This window comes from Coptis chinensis, chromosome 5 (assembly GCF_015680905.1).
Source record: "Coptis chinensis isolate HL-2020 chromosome 5, ASM1568090v1, whole genome shotgun sequence".
NCBI classification, from domain to species: Eukaryota; Viridiplantae; Streptophyta; class Magnoliopsida; order Ranunculales; family Ranunculaceae; genus Coptis; species Coptis chinensis.
The window spans coordinates 7272485-7290416 of record NC_141460.1 but is presented as its reverse complement, the minus strand read 5'-3'; the positions used below and the strand labels follow the sequence as shown (position 1 = coordinate 7290416).

Below are 17932 nucleotides of genomic sequence, written 5' to 3'. Positions count from 1 at the left end.
TCTGGATAGAGATCCGAATCCTATGTTTATTTGGTGTCAAACTCTCTGTAATCTTTCTAGAAGCAATCTTGGAAAAGTTAAATTCGGTTGGACCAAAGTTGGACGTGGTCCACTTTGCCATGCAGGCTATTTCCCAAGCTGCAGCTTTTGACAGCTTTCAATTTCCTAATTCTTGTGAAACTCTAACTTCTTCTCCATGTTGATCTCATCTTCCTATGAAGTCAAAATTAAGGCTTTGAGATCAGATTGAAGACTCTTCTAACTCAATTATTATCCTCTTTTAGAGTCACATTAGGTTTGGCACTTATGGAGACAAATATGACATTTTTGCCCTAGGCCTTTAGCTGTAATTCCCAGTGACTCCTTTTTGACTTCTTTGACTTCTTTTCCCTCCATATTTCATATTTAGGTTCTTTGACCTACAAAAACTCAAATTGCATCATATTAGAATATTTAAATATAAAATTGAGACTAACATACACATTATTGGGGTTATAAATTATTACTTTTGAGCACTTATCAGCAGTAACTCTATCAGAAATGGTGGTATCGACATCCAGAACAAAAATGATAAAGAATGGTCAAAATAATGACAAAATGGCTTCAGAAGTTCTTAATCTCGAGGAGACAAGGGATCAAGCAAGAATAAAGCTCGACACCTATCATAGGCAGCTTAGAAAAGCTTTCAATAAGAAAGTAAGAGAAAGGCATTTTCAGGAAGGAGATTTGGTCTTGAAAGTGGTTACTCAAGCTACTAAAGAAAAAGGGGCTGGCAAACTAGCAACAAGCTGGGAGGGGCCTTACATCATTCACAAAGTCGGAATCAATGGAGCTTACTACTTAATAACGGCTGAAGGTGTAATATTACCAAAGCCCCAAAATGTAAGCAATTTGAAAGCATTTTATCAATAAAGAATATTTCCAGTGTCATGATGTAATTTTTTGTTATCAAGGGCATACATTAATAAATATATTATCATTCTCGAAATCAATGTTGATATGTGTATAACAAATATTTGTATTTCTAGAATTATATGATTGAAAATAGGCCAAGCAAAAAATCCTGGTGATCTGTAGATCCTCATCTCGATACCAGGTCAATAAAATCATGTTTTTGGCAGAAATGCGAGTTCAGGTTAATAAAATTCAGTTCTTGGCAGAAATGTCAAGTTCGGGTCAAAAAATCCTGGTGATCTGTAGATCCTCATCTCGATACCAGGTCAATAAAATCCTATTCTTGGCAGAATTACGAGTTCAGGTCAATAAAATCTAGTTCTTGGCAGAAATGTCAAGTTCGGGTCAAAAAATCCTGGTGATCTGTAGATCCTCATCTCGATACCAGGTCAATAAAATCCTGTTATTGGCAGAAATGCAAGTTCAGGTCAATAAAATCCAGTTCTTGGTAGAAATGTCAAGTTCGGGTCAAATAATCCTGATGATCTGTAGATCCTCATCTCGATATCATGTCAATAAAATCCGGTTATTGGCAGCAATGCGAGGGCATAAAATATGGAATAGGTAGTGTTGAGGTGTCGACACCGAAATACGAAGGAAGTAAGGTATGTTTTTTATAGATAAATATTTTGCTGCAATGGTAATATCGAATGGCGACATCGTGTTTTTTTTAATTATTTTATTGTCAAGAGCAGAAGCAAGTATGAATAATTAAGGAAGATGGTATCAAAGATAGTCCAATAAGATTTCATTAAAAGGGAAAAGGGGAGGTTAAGCAGCCTATTACAGGTCATAGTAAAAGCTTAAAATATATGAAACAATACTAATCATCATCTTCGCTGTTGTCATCATCTTGTTATTCATATTCACTGTCATCATCACCATCTTCACCATCATCTTCATCAGTATAAATACTAGGGTTTTCTTCATCATCATCATCATTATCTTTGGCGTAGTCATTGCAATGTGGATCTTTCATCCATTCATTGGTATATTCATTTTCATTTTCTTCTTCTTCAGTTTCTTCTTCTGTGTTTTCTTTTTCTTCATTAGCTTCTTTTTCTGAATGCTCTTCATCATCAGAAAGGTCGGTGGTATGACAATCAGACCAATGGTCTAGAGGAGAATCATTGGGTAAAACCATACAAATGGCCAGAATAATGAGGAAGATAGAGGTATAAGTCATGTTTTTTCTTTAAGAGAATGAGTAAGGAGTTTGGAAAAAGGAAATTGAAATATATACATTAAAATGCAAAGTTGTAAAGGGTTTTAATAGGAGAAATAATAGGTAGGAAAAAGTTTTGTTTAATGATGATTTGATAATAAAAAGAGGAGTACTAATGGTAGGTGAGCATGAAAACGAGGAAGTAGTACGAAAAAGCTGGTTTTCTTCGTTGTCTGTGCGCGGAACCAGTCAGAAGTTTGAAGGACGTTTGTATAAGTTTTAATAACATGGTTTAGTACAATCAGTTTTGGTTTTTGAGCCTGTTAGATAGTACTTTGTTGGTCAAAAGAATATTTATTGGCTATATTAAATGCATGACAAAGAATAATATAATATGTTAAGTATCGATACTACTTTTAGTGGGAGTGGTATCTAAACTCGGTTTTAAAATTCAATTATATATTAAGTATCGATACTGTTTTTAGTGGGAGTGGTATCGAAACTCATTTTAAAATTCAATAATATGTTACGTATCGATACTGCTTTTAGTGGGAGTGGTATCGAAACTCGGTTTTAAAATTCAATTATATATTAAGTATTGATACTGTTTTTAGTGAAAGGAGTATCGAAATTTGTTTTAAAATTCAATTATATATTAAGTATCGATACTGCTTTTAGTGGGAGTGGTATCGAAAATCATTTTTTAATTTCAATCATATATTAAGTATCGATATTGTTTTTAGTGAGAGGAGTATCGAAATTCGTTTTAAAATTCAATTATATATTAAGTATCGATACTGTTTTTAGTGAGAGGAGTATCGAAATTCGTGTTAAAATTCAATTATATGTTAAGTATCGATACTATTTTTAAAGGGAGTGGTATCAAAATTCGTTTTAAAATTCAATTATATGTTAAGTATCGATACTGTTTTTAGGAGAAGTGGTATTGAAATTCGTTTTAAAAGTTAATTATATATTAAGTATCAATACTACTTTTAGTGGGAGTGGTATCGAAATTGATTTTTCCAAATATTATTAAGTCATTTTTTCAAAGTGTTAGTAAGTATCAACACTACTTTTAGTTAGAATGGTATCGAAATTGATATGGCTCTCATAGTTAAGTATGATAAATATCATATGTGATGCATACAAGTTAAGACTATAAAAAGCAAAAAGGAGTGTTAAATAGTTACAAAAGCAATTTTACCAGCATTAATATTCAAGGGTAAAATAGACAGATCATTGTATCAATATTACAATCACAAAATGTTGGGACAAGGAAACTAAAGTTGGGTGAAGATCTCGTTGGGTTTTAGTCCAAGCTTTTTTGTCTCGAGAAGAATGTTGAGACCAGCCCAAAGTTCTGGGTCATCCAAAGCACTGGGAGTACTAATGAGAGAGTCAGGATTAAAAGGTGGAGTGGTTATTTCTGTCTCGACATCAATATTTGCAAGAGCGGTAGAATCCACAGCATCTTGTGCACCAATGTCGGAGGGCAGTTCACTCTCGTTATTAGAATCCAGACCTTTCTCTTTAATGACATCAGCAGGAAGAAATTACCTGAAACTTTTCATGGTCTCTACACAATACTCCATCTGTGCAGCATAATCAGTCACTTTGGAATAGGTTTTCTCCAGTTCAGCTTCCAGGTCATTCTTTTCAGCTACCCGTTCAATTTTTCAGTAGTGAGGAAAATTTAGGTTTGAGCAAGTTCTTTTTCCATAACCTGGAAAGAGGTGTTAAGTTTCTGATGCAGCTCTTTGTGTTCATCAAAATATTTCTGCATTTCGACAGCACAATCTTTTTCTTTCGCAAGAGAACGTTCAAGACTGTCTTTATCTTTTTTCAGTTGTTGAATCTCTTCCCTATAGCGACGACAACTAGCCATATCACTCTCAAATTGCCCCACAGCAGTAATTTTAACCTGGCAAGGAGAAGATATGGTGTATAGATAAGGTAATAGGTAAATAAGGATAAGAGTAAGGAGAGGGATTGATACTTACTTTTTCAAGAGAAGTGCATAGGAGTTGAAATCTTTCTTCTGTGGTGATTTCGGTCATTGCGCGCCTATCTCAAGGAAGGATAGTATTCAGCACAAGAGTTTCTCCGAGACCAGGTACCGCAGGTTCAGATAACAGAGAAGCAGTTTTTTTGACAGGGGTCTGGTCTCGAAGAACAAGTTTAACCTCAAAGTCACCAGTGGACGAAGAGGAGTCAGAAGCAATAGGCTTTGTGGTGGATGGAAAGGTTGAAGACTTGGTGGGTATAGTGGCAGGTGCAATGTCGGTACTTTTTGCAGGTTTGCTTGGTCTCGGGCTGGTGGTGTTGCAGTTTGGCAAGGTTCTTTTCTTTTTTTCGAATGATGTACTGGGTCGACATTCTGATCTCGGGAAGAAGTAGGAGCTTGGGACGAGCTACCATCTGTTGATTTTTTCTTGCTCATAAACTTGTCGAGTGACTTCGAGGCCTTGACTGGAACATGGGAAATATGAGATGCCATATCTGTGAAACATAAGCAGTGGTGATCAAATACATCGTTAAAAAAAGGGTAATTATAGAAATCGGGAATCTCTTGTTTGATTTGAGGATAAAGATCTTCAGTCATTTTAAAACCATTAAGCATATATTCAAAATAACATCGAGGAGTATTAGTTGGTAATTCAATAGAATCGAAGGTTGATCTGAACATTTGTTCAGAAGAACAAGGCAGTAAGAGACATGGAGTAGTTTTGCATGGCATATTAGATTTGGAAGGTAAGGAATCTTGACCTCGAAGAACGGTACTTTTTAAGAAGTATAAAGGAGCGACATAATTGGCGATATCTGGAAGCTCGACAGTCAATTTTGGGTTGCCATACTTATCAGCGCCAGTTCGAGCATTGACTTCTTTTTCATTGCCTTTTAGGAGATCTGTTACTCTAGTGGATTCCCTGAGGCTTTTCATCAAGGCTGGTTTAGGAACTGAAACAAGCTCGCAATAATAGACCAGTCAGATAAAAGGTTCGAGATAAAGGAGGGATGGGAGGTCAAAAGATAACGTACCATTAATGTTAAAAACAGGATGCGCCAAGGATGGAACTGCTATCGGCTCAGAGGATTCCCATTGCCCAAATACAATGATAGGGTATAATGGCCATCTGAAATCACTATCTCGGTTTATCCTTATAATGCTAGCATGGTTCATTCGTTTTTTAGGATAAAAATAATCGTTGGGCTCTTTGATACCATGTTGATTTTTCTCGATTCGTTCAAGAAAGGAATAGTGTTTTTGGATATAGATGAGACGTATTCTTTTCGAAGGCCGGACATCAGGTTCAAGGTGAGAATTATAGAAGTTACAAATGTACAACAATCTCCAGAAATTGCCTGTGCCTTGGCCAGGAGAGATGGCCAGATAGTTCAATACTTCTCGATCGAGGTTAGATAGGGGAAGACACAAGCCGGCAGCCAGTTGCCCAACAGTAACAATGGTGGTTTTGAGTTCGCCACTTTGACATTGAGTTCCTTTTTACTTCCAGCATAGTGTCGAAGTTGGATAGACTCTAGTATTTGGTAGGCAGCTCTAACTATATGTAAGTTTGGTCTTTCTAGAAAACAAGGGTCCAAACCACCATTCCACATGCTATGATCCTCAATTTCGCGATCGGTGTCAGAATCCACAGTTTCAAAGGGATGGCAAGGTAAGCCATCAGCCAAATACGAGGCATGCCATTCTGGTTCGGCAAACTCAGTTCTTTAGGATGACGAAGCCGAAGCATACGAGTTGATGCAAGTTGCAAATTCAATACTTTCGTTCGACATAGTGGTATCACTAGAAACAATAAATTTTTTATTAGAATTATATCATTTATCTGAGCTGCTATCGCTATACCTAGTGTAAGTATAATATTATTTACTAAGCACATATCGAAGTCTCGAGAGGATAATGTCGGGGTTCGAGGTGAAGAATTGTGTCTCAAAAGCATACGTTCTTGACGTCGAAGCCTGGATTGTTTCGAGAGAGTATGTATAAAGTTAACACAAGTTTTTCTCCTAGCCATACTGTCAAAGATTATTATTTAAAATCTAATCAGTATAAGGATACACAGGTAATATTCAAGTATTCAAAGCCTGAACCCTAAGTAGAATAATATGGAAAAAGAAGATAGCGAGATCAGTTAAAATATTTTCAACAAATTATAAAGTCGGAATAAGAAATAGCATGTTAAGTTACTTTGTAGTACTAACCTGATATTGTGCAGAGGGATTTGTTGAAAGCAACATCAAGTACAGACAAAGCGGAGCTTTTCTAGAGACGATAATGGTGGTGGGGTGGGGTTAGATGGTTTCTTGTTCAAGTTATTTTGTAAAAGTGAGGAAAGAGAAAATGAAACAAGGGTTTTATAAGTTCAAAAAGTTAGGAGAGAGAGAAAGTAAAATACAGCGTTTGTAATTTCGAGGTAGCTGAGGTGTGCACAGTTGTAACCGTTTGAATTTTTGAATTTGAAAATTGAGGAAATTTGGTTTGGTTCTCGAAACATTCAAATTATTCGGGGTTAAATTTTGAAAGTTTCGAGAGGGGTGGGCAAATATCGTCACCCCGATATTCCATCTTGAAATATAGTGATATATCGTTAATTGGTAAATAAGTTTGTAGATGACAGGTAGAAGGCAGGAAAAGGAAGGGAGAAGAAGAGGATGGACACGCGGCAAGGTTTGATTGGTCAAAGCTATTATGAGAGTACTATAAAAAGACTGGAAGAAGAAAGATTGATTCATTCTAAAATTATTACACAAAATCATTTGTAAAAACTAGAGCAGAGAGATAGAGAGTGAGGATATTGTAACCGATATTGTTACTCAATAATAAGTGGGTGTTTGGTTCTCATTTTTTCAAAAAAGTATTTTTTTCTTAAAAAATACTTTTATGAAAAAGTATTTATTCTAAAAACAGTTTTTCAATAAACATGTTTGGTTGTGACTTTTCTTAAAAGCTATTTTATCAAATCAGATTTCATACTATGTTTCTCGATATATTTTGGCATATCGTGGCATAAATCACTAAAGTCTAAAACATCCGGAGAGTTCATTTGCCTTTAGGGTGTGTTTGGAAGTTTTCCTGTAGAATTGGAATTGAAAATATAATTCCAAGACTTACAATTTCAAGTAGTTACAATTCTTTAAATTGGAATTCCTATGTTTGGTTACTTGAATTCATTTCCAAATTCGAATCTCAAATCAACTGTTTGGCCACTCAAAATTTGAAACTAAAGTTGATATATTCAAAAAAAAAATGTACTCTAAACCAGCGGTCTACGGACCAAATTATTATAAACTTTATTTTTGAATGTTTAAACCTCCTCTTATTCTAAACATTGAGATGCATCATCGACCATTCTTTCTTAAAATCATCCAGGAAGCCCATAAAAGGCGTGTTCCTTAGTCTTATCGGCTGCAAGCAAATCAACAACTTCGTAGTGTTAGAGAGCGATCAAAATCGGAACTTTATTAACTTCTTGGCATAACTTGTTCACATCAGCGATTGGGAAGGCGTGCCGCGTGAGTTGGTCTCTACCATAGACTTCAATGTATCGGTCATGGAAGTCACAAATTGTAATGGCAATGGCATCTCAATGCGAACTTTTTATTTGCAGATTGTTTCTCATCGAACCTCTTTTCAATTGTTTGTCACTTCCTTCATTTTAGCCATTAATGTCCTCATGGCCATCATTCTCATTGCTGCCATTGTTTTCAACTTCTTCTCTTGCTTTATCAAGTTCTCCTCCGTGTTGTTAGCGCCCAACTCCTTTTGCATTATTCTTCCCAACAATAATTGCTAACTCATCATAGTTTGTGAGAGGCTTATACCTAAACCCTTTGGCATCGGGATGTGACTGCAAATTATTTAACAAATATTTAAGAAAAAACACCTTGACAATAAAAGGCAAATTTATATTACTAAAAAAATTACCTTAACATAGTTCTCCCAAACATCATCCCTCACCACAATCATCTTGCGATTGTCATCCCACCCGAATCCTGATTGGTCTCGAAGCTCAGTCATGATATTAAAATTCTTAGTCCAAGTCTTTAAGCGAGCTTGAACATTATCCTTTGTCCTTTGCTTTTCCACATTTTTTCTTTGATGGCATCAACGATTCTGATCAAACAACAGGCTTCCAACCTTGTTCAGATTTGTTTCCCTTTTGAACTTGGTCAAGAAATGTCTCAGTTAATACACGATCCATCTCAATTGTCCAAACCACATAGTTTCCTTTTGCTTTGGTGCTTTTTGGTTGTTCAGGTGATTGATTGTTCTCCATTTCTAACAGTTCAAAAGTTACATACAAAAATTATCATTGAGTTCCCATGCAACATGATATAAATGCTTATTAATTAGAAATATAAAGAATAACATAAATTCAATCCAAGAAACATTGCAACAGACCAAACATAGACTAGAAAATAAAACATTCTCAAGTAGAAAAACTATAAGACTAAGTCATTTAACGATTTCAATTCTCAAGTAGAAAAGCTATAAGACCAAGTCATCTAACGATTTCTCGGCCATATAGTCGACAAACATTTGTTGTGCCATCTGGTCCCTCATTACATTCCAATCATCATTGCCATAACTAATTTCAGTGATCAACTCATTTGTCTCTGGCCCTAAGATTTCCAACTCAATATCAACCTCAGCTAATAAAGGATCATCTGGATCTATGGCCATTATATAATTGTGAACAGCACAACAAGCAAGCACAATCTTCACTTGCATCTCAAAACTATAAAATGGATCACTTCTTAGTATCGCCCATCGTTTTTTTATCAATCCAAATGTCCTTTCGATCACATTGCGTAGCGATGAATGCCTATGATTGAATAGTTCCTTAAAATTTTGTGGTCTTCGCCTCCCTCCATTCATTGAGATGGTAGCGAACACCACGATATGGGGCAAGAAATCGGGGGCATTGGCATATCCCGCATCCACAAGGTAATAGTTACCTATTTAAAATGACAACACTTCATTAGTCGATCTATTTCTAATGAATATGTATATCGATCCTTTAATAGCAATTGGTAAAGAACATACCAATTGAAAGCGAGGGAGTGGATCCGCCTCCGTAATGCAGATTGTAGTACTCTACTATGCGCCGAGATCCTTCCCAACCGGCTAAAAGCGATATGTGAACTTCATGTCCATTGTACATGCACCTAAGACATTTTGTGAAATTTGTTTCTTCCTATTACGATAAGCTCCTTGTTACGCAAGTGGGACTTTGCAGGGGACATAAGTTCCATCTAGTGCTCCCATGCAATCCTAATATCCCGTGTTGAAAAGTTTTAGATGAATAAGAACAAAACTTTTTGTTCAAACAACACATATTTAAAAATATAAATTTACCTTAAAATATGTAAATCTTGGATTCTCGGCAATTTGTGGATATGGAAGTCCCCAGTCGTCTAACAAGATACTTATACACCGCGTATTATTGCATTCAAAACTTCGCTTAAAATGGCGATGAGCGGTTTCCCCGAGCGATTAAAACCAAATTTCACTACTCGATTTCTTACATCATGTGCAATGGTATGTAAAAATATGCAATCTGTTCCTCTAGAGAAACAAACTTTGAATCTTGTATTCCTCCTTTTCGACGCAAAAAATCACACAAACTAAGAAATTGGATTTTATTCATCCGTAACATGTTGCGACAATCGTTATCATTCCCATTAGTCAGCCTATTCATAAACTTCTCTCTTTCAATATCAAGATTGGATGTAGGAAATTTATCTATATATGTATCGTGGTACCATCCTATAAAGACATAACGCGTTGTAGCCACACATGTAGCTACAACAACATCCATCTCATCAAATCGATTATCGTATGTATGATCTTCCATCTATATTATAAGCATCAAATTATTCATCAATACATGCATGCAAAGAAAATGCATAAATATACATAACCCCCGTCACTACATACATCGCAGGTATAAATATAAGACAGTCTCGTTGTTGACACACTAAAATACCAAAATGATATGTAAAAAAGAGAGAATGTTAAAAAAGAGAGAATGTTACAAGTGGGTGGAACGTATACTAAATTTTTACTGAAAATATTCTTCACATATACTAGGAGCTGGTTTTGTATTTCAAAATTGATTATGATGATTAAGATTTATTTGTCATTCATGCGCTGTATTTTGCTAATGCATGTAATGGGTTTGTTCCTGAAAATGATATAGTTTTTGAGTCGCTCTTTTCGCCTTCAGTTGCCAAGGGATTTTGCCTTCCTTGAAAGCCAATACCGCAGCTATAAATAGTGCATTCGTCAACTACAAATGCCAAAGGTCGAATTGTGGCCCTATTGAAAGTCGTTCATGCTATAAACAAGGTTTTAAACTAACTATGTTCTCTATCGGTTTTCGATTACTAGTATACCAATCGAGAATCCATTGTCATCCTTACTTCCTTAGCAAATAGCTTGCATGCATGCTCAAATAATGAAAGAAGCAAAGTAATAATGATGTACTCAAATAGGAAACAACCATCAATATGAATTATTTCAAAAGTGTCCTTAAAATGATTCATCGGGATCTCGAAGAAGAGCCAATAATTGGAAGGAATAGAGTTCAATGATTTATCCCCAAGCTAGGGATTGAGCGGTGGCAAGGTAGGTGGCTAAGGCAGGTATTAAAGCCTACACACTAGAATTAAACATCTTGTTAATTATTTTGCTAAGGAGACCAAAAAGGATTGAGGGAATCATGGTGTCTAAATTATATTTTAAGGACATGTAGGTTGAGTGCAAAATTAGGAATCAGATTTAATGAGAAGAGAGTTGGACTTCCACCTCTTTTAACTTTTTCTTAATATGCCTTGATCATGTCATTTTTTATCTTATTTTGTTGCAAGACCTTCTCATTTCAGCCAGCTTTGTATAGTTGAACTCTTTTTTTTTCTCGCTAGCGGATGAGAATAAAGATACCACTGAGCCGCTATTCAACTAAATGTAACTTTGAGGCGCCGAACCATGGAAGGTTATACTTGATATCCCAATCAGCTATTGAAAGGAAATCTATAGCTATAAAAAAAATATGGGCTTTATAGAAACTAAGAGACACCCTGCAGGTGGTTTACAGTACTTCATTTAAGATGATTCTAGATTAAACCTTGTGTTCAAAACAGTAAGCCATTGATACATAATCAAGAGAACTAGAAATTTAATATAAAGCATAAAAAGTAGAAAGAAAAAATATAAGAATTATAGAACTGTGCAAACAACAACAAGAATAATGAAGGATGAGAGATGAGAGATGAGGTGAGAGAGTGTGCACCTTGGACGAGTTGCAGAGAAAAAATGGTTGAGTTTTCGACTAGTGTTGGTAGAGAGATCGAGTGGGATATACGAGAGGTTTTAAAGAAGTAGAAAATATATCTTACCCGATAAAAAGGAATTGTGGAATCTGAAATCTCAAGTTTCGCCCCCATAGAAACTTGCGATTCCTTTATTTTGGGGTTTTGGAATTTCCATTCTAGCACAAAATGTTGCCAAAGCGAGATAACTCCTAATTCTTGGAAATATATTACGAATTCTCCCTCAAATCAAAGATTCCAAACACACCCTTAGCTCCAAAAGTGTTTCCTTCAAAGAAAAATAGTTTTTAACTTAAAAACAAGTTTTACCTAATTATCATAAAACAAGTTTTGGGACCAAAAGTGTTTTTGGATGAAAAACTATTTTTTTTAAATAGAAACCAAACACATTTATTTTTTCAAAAAATGTTTTTTCACTAATAAACACTTTTTAGCAATAAATAAATAGGATCCAAACACCCCCTAAAGCTTTGTTTCCAGTTCAATTCAATCTTCATTTCTTATCTTTAGTTCTTCATTCTTGTAAATCATAAGTGGTTTCTCTGATCATTACAGTGTTGTTTGTATACCTGGTTGTACCCCATCAAAATCTGGTGCTGCAAAGACAAGCAAGAAAAGACGCTGAACATGGTAGTTGAGTTGGGAGTGTTTGTTGTTATTTTTTCTTTGTGAGGCAACTAGAGTCGCAACTACTTTTAGCTATTAATTGTCAAAATGAGAAACTCTGAGATGAGAAAGTTATATGTTGATCGAAGCTGTACTCGCTTTTGTTTACCTGGATACTGGTATCACCCAAGTACTCAATACTGGTCACGGTAATTTAATTGACCAAGTTGTGTTTCCACCATTATAACTGCCATCTCTGTTATCGTCTTTGGCAATAAGAGGCTGCAATAAGATCTTTCATTTATACGACTACTTACGCAAAGTGCTATCCAATGGAAGAACTAGGATTGCCTTATCTGTGTTTATCAAAGAGTAGGTATTATGCGTTTAGAGTTCCCTCGTTACTCATTAGTCTAGAAAACTCATAATTGTACAAAATTGTAGTTGTAGAATGAATAATTATATGCTTTGAACACATAGCTAAGCAATCACCTTGTACTATTTGATCGAGTTGTATTTGCCAAAGCTCGGCTAATAGTTTCGCGGTAATTGTGAAATAGAACTGAATGCACAATTTTACGTAGGTACATGCGTCTTCTTAATCGACCAGTGATTTTTCTATTAAGAAGTTCAATCTACTTCGAAGCAGTATTTCCACCAGGCACCGGGAAAAGGTAATCGTTGACTTGGTTCCTATCTTCTAACACTTTTTTGGATAGATAAAGGAATGCAACCGGCTAGTGAGTTGCATACATTTAGGGTGTGTTTGTTAAATTTTAACTTATGGAAAGGAAAGGAAATAAAATGGGTGGTCCACTATGGAATGGAATGGAAAGGAAATAATTTTAAATGGTATGTGTTTAGAACTTGGGGAAAGGAAAGTAAAAGCGGGGAAAGGAATAATCGTGTTTGTTTGCAAAAATTTATGGAAATGAATAATTGTATTGTTGAGTGAAGTGTATTAGTAGTAAGTCCCTATTTATCTATTTCCTTTCCACAAAAATTTTGAGGGGGTTAATTTTAAAGACACAAAACATTTTTCATTTGTTTCATATATGGAAAGAGCGATGATGGTGATCGTCTTTGGGATTCCACCTCTCAACGTATATATATCATAAATTTTCACGAAACATGCGTTGTTACTTGTTAGTGAGCTCGGATATATCAAATATGCAACCGGAAGATAGCAAAGCTTGTTTCACAATTGAAAGATCAATCTGAGTTGACACAAAGATCATGGTTTAGCTACCACGCATACCTCAAGATGTGACATTAAGCTGAACAAAAAATTTGAAAGCAAATCTCATTAGCCATTAGGACTGTTTATTTACGTGTTGACTTTTCCAGGTAAATTAAAACTAAGAAAGAGTATGTGTGTGTTTGTTAAATTTTAACTCATGGAAAGGAAAGGAAATAAAATGGTTGGTCCACTATGGAATGGAATGGAATGGAATCGGAGAAATAATTTTAAATGGTATGCAACTGGGGAAAGAAAAAAAAAACTAGGGAAAAAATAATCATGTTTGTTTCAAAATTGGAAAGGAATAAATTGTTGAGTTGAGTGTATTAAAGTAAGTTTCTATTTATCTATTTAGCTTTCCTTTCCTTTCCACAAAAATTTCTCAAGATGTGACAAAACCTTTTCCAGTTTGTTTGAATATGGAAAAGCCCATTTATTTTCTCATTAGCCATTAGGACTGTTTATGGAAAACGTGGTTGACTTTTCTTATTTTCCTTTCCTTTCCATAGTATTTCCTTTCCTTTCCATCATAACAAACACACCCATATGTCACCAGTTGGTACTTGGTAGGTGTTTCCACCATTGAAAATGTGCCAAATAGGAGGATGCAAAATTCACTCCCGACTTTGCTGCCATTTGAAAAATGCAATGCTTTACCTTTATTTGCATCTTCTTAGGAACAAACTTTCGGTAAAAATACCAAACAACAGCTTTAAACATCTATTCTACTTCGAGAGTTCGGGACCATAACCTGTTCTACTTGAAATTTACAAGGAAAGTTCTACAGGTAAACAAGCACAGCCTAGTCTGAAAGTTTCATAAAGAAAATCTCTCTAACAAACTGCGATATAAAGAATTCTCTAGATGACAATCAAAAGTTACATAAGAAAATGACCACGAAGATAGGAATAGCTTGCTCTTCATTCCTATCTTTCGAGTTACTCTAACACCCCCCACCCCTATGAACCTAAAGTAAGACGAAGGTTTATTTTTTCACCTGAACTTCAAGTTATTATAGGCTTCTACATATGTTCATCATTGGTAGCATTTTCATATAGGGAGAAACTTGGGAGGTCCTATATATCAGTCAGTCACTAAGAGACGGAATGAATTTGCCTGGACTAGGTCCCTTGTTTTACAGGACAGCCGTGCAGCCGGGGCTACCTATCAACAAGGCTTGGGATTCTAAACACTGTCTCGACTAATGCCAATGACACCACGACTTCAGATGAATCCTTAACCAAACTTTAACAGTTAAACATATTATTGATAGAACAATCAAGTATCCCTTTCATAGTATATTCAAGCCTATGTTTTTATCATGTAAGGAAGAGATTCCCTATTGTTTTACAGCCCAGTACAGGGAGAATCACTAAGTTCCCATAGAAGAGGAGAAGAATGCAGAGAAATCACCATAAACCACAAAACAATATCAAACATGCTATCACATTGGTACTGCAAAGCTAGTCTGGCTCCACTGTGGAGGGTCCATCACCATGCATGCATCTGATTTCTCAAAATCGGCAACCTATGACATTCAAATGGAAAAAATTTAATAGACGATTTTGATGACAACAGGCACACAAAAAAAAAAGCATCTCTACCTTCTCCTTGCAGTTTGGGCAATAGTGATATTTGTGCCACAGGCAGTCCCCAGAAGGGCAAAGGAAGCAGATCCCAAGACCAAAAGGCACCAGGCAAGCAACAGCAGCTGCAAGACTTGGTTTTGATCTGTAATAGACATTACAACTCAGTCCATGCACTGGGAAAAAAAACTGAAAAACTACAGCAAGTAATGATCTAAAACTGACGTGTCAGTTCTATATTTCTGTACTCCTAAAATTTTATTTCATCCTTAAAAGGATGAATTAAATGGCTTGTCCATAAACTCAGATTGAACTAGACATCATACTACTACCAAGAACTTATACAAACAGAGGTCATTCAAAATCCACAGTTTAAACTACAATCAGATTAAGTTGATGACCCAGTATGAAATGAACCATGGTGTGCGCATAGGATACTGTATGATGACCCAGTAGCTAGAAATAGTATTCAGCTACCATTGGATGCTAAGGTCAGCTTCTTTATTTCTAATGGAGAATGGAACAATTTAGTGAAGGGTCTGGCTCAAGGAACTCTCAAGGATGATATTCTGAATACCTCTATCAATAACTACATTGATGAAGACTCAGTCTATGGGGCCCCTGAAGCAAGTGGTAATTTCAGCTCCAAGTCGCATATGAAGCTTTAAGAATTCCAAAGGAGAAGGCGATATGGTTCAACTTGGTTTGGGGTAAATGGGTAATCCCTAAACACTCCTTCACTACTTGGCAACTCTTTTCAGGAAACCTTCCCACTCAAGACAGGCTTATTCAAAGGAAGGTCCTAAGTGCATCCTCATGTTGCTTATGCAATAGTTATAGGGGAGAATTCTAAACATGTTTTCTTCCAATGCGCTTATAGTTCAGATATTTGGCCTGTCAAATCAGCAATAGGATTAACTTCTCAGTTCCTTAATTCTTACAGGGAATGGATGATGTTACTAAACCTTTGTAACAGGAATAATATTGAAAGCTGAGATAGTAAAGGTGTTCACATGTGCAACAGTGAGTTACATCTAAAGGGAGAGGAACTTTAGGCGATTTTGAGGAACATCACAACCAAGTCACGTGGTAGCTGGAAGGATACTAAGAGGCATAACACTCTACCTACAAGGTCTACTCAAATTGCTTGATGATGCACCACAAGGGAGAGCAGTATTGAGTAAACTGGCTTAGACCTAAGGAAGAGTGGGTTAAACTCAATGCCAATGGGGTCTTATCTAACTCAAGGACAGGATATGGTGGAGCTATTCGAGATCCGGAAGGTGAACTGCTACTAGCTTATTCAGGTTCTAATGATCTGAAGTCTATACTCTTTCAGGATTTACAAGCGATTCTGCAAGGATTTAAAGGGTGTATCATGCTAGATCAGAAAGTGTTAGTGAACACCATGGTACTGCCTCAACATAACAAAAGAGGTTCAAAGCCTGGCCCCTAGGTTTCAGAAGCTCTAATATATAATATACACATGTTTGTAGAGAAACAAATAGGGTAGCAGACTAATTAGCAAGTTTAGCAAATGAACAAGAATGCAATGCAACATGATAACCCTTTTTTTTTTTTTTTTTTTTTTTTTTTTCTATTTTAACATTAAATATCGACTCACAACAAATCAATCAAACTCATTATTAATATAGAGGCTACTTACTTGATTGTGGTAACACCAGAGGAGCCACAGTAAACGCAGTTAAAAGGAGCGGGAGTATCTCTGAAAATGGTCTGCTGCAACGGAATACCTTTTGGATCATCATATATTGCGTTTGGTGGGACCATACCTGCTTGATATAGGTTATGACCCACGTAATATCCTTGTTGTTGTTGGTATGGGATCCCAACTGCTGGCTCTTCTTTCTTTGCATCATAATTATTCATCTTCAATTCTTCTATTTTTTTCTTGACTTTGGGGAATGAAGATTAAAGAGAGAGTTGATCTTATTTAAATATATTTATTATTTACATATGGGTTTTGAAAAACGCGTTTTACTATTCCCGGTCAAAATCAATGAAATACTTTGAAAAGTCTGTGAATTCCCAAATGGGCCGGACCGGTTTGCCTGTTTTCGAAAAGAGAACTTTCCGCGACACCCCCTCACTTTAGCTTTGAAGAAGTTCTTACTTTTCTCCAAATTTTGAAGTTTGTGTATATTATTGATAGGAAAAACTTTAATTTAAGAACGCATCTTTGGTTTTCATATGTTGACATCTTCAATTGATCGTATAATATGTTATAAACTACAAACTAATACATAAAAACTGATTATAACTAATGAAAAGGAATATCTGTTTCTCTGAAACAAGAGCCTATTTTTCTTGTTCTTCCCTTCTCCTCCTTTCTACAATCTTTTCTCTCTTTTTAACAAAACTGGATCCAAGAGATTTGCTCTACTCTTAACCCTACACGTGTTCCCATCCTACTACACTTAAGCTATTACAATTACTTAACTCTCTTTACTAACAAAAGAAATTACTTGACAGTTGTTGTATGTCCTGCAAGTCATGACAATACCATCCCCTTTTAAAAATCCTTGTCCTCAAGGATTGAATTGAGGAAAATGGGTGCTAATGTTCGACCAATCTTCCCAAGTGGCATCTTCTGGGGAGGTGTGAGACCATTGAATGAGTACTTGGGTAACAGCTTGATTGTTTCTTGGGATGATTCGGCAAGCCAGAATAGCAACAGGTTCCATTAATAGTTGCCCGGAGTGCGCCACCAAAGGAAGTGTAGGTGTTGGAACTGTTGTGGAGCCTAACTTCTTTTTGAGTTGAGAGACATGAAACACAGGATGTATTTTGGATGTTCTTTGGGAGGTTGAGCACATGCCGCCACCTTACCCTCTGTCGGCTACACGAAATGGGCCATAGAACTTGGTGAGTTTGAGACTTCGCGAATGGAGATTTTTGTGGTTTGTCGGTAAGGCTGTAGTTTTAAGTATACCCAATCACCTACCACGAAGGATCTGTCAGTTCTCTTTTTATCAGCAAAGTATTTCATGCGCTCTTGAG

At 36.0% G+C, this 17932-nt stretch overlaps 1 protein-coding gene across 1 annotated transcript; it reads right to left on the bottom strand.

Annotated features, from left to right (window-relative positions):
- Nucleotides 1-14561: 14561 nt before the first annotated feature.
- On the bottom strand, nucleotides 14562-17256 carry GILP (GSH-induced LITAF domain protein). Its single transcript, XM_086559472.1, has 3 exons — nucleotides 16578-17256; nucleotides 14930-15056; nucleotides 14562-14853 (listed from the first exon to the last, which is right to left on the bottom strand). The coding sequence occupies exons 1-3, from the start codon at nucleotides 16799-16801 to the stop codon at nucleotides 14770-14772; spliced, it is 435 nt and encodes a 144-aa protein (XP_086415598.1). The 5' UTR covers nucleotides 16802-17256; the 3' UTR covers nucleotides 14562-14769.
- Between the last annotated feature and the right edge of the window lie 676 nt (nucleotides 17257-17932).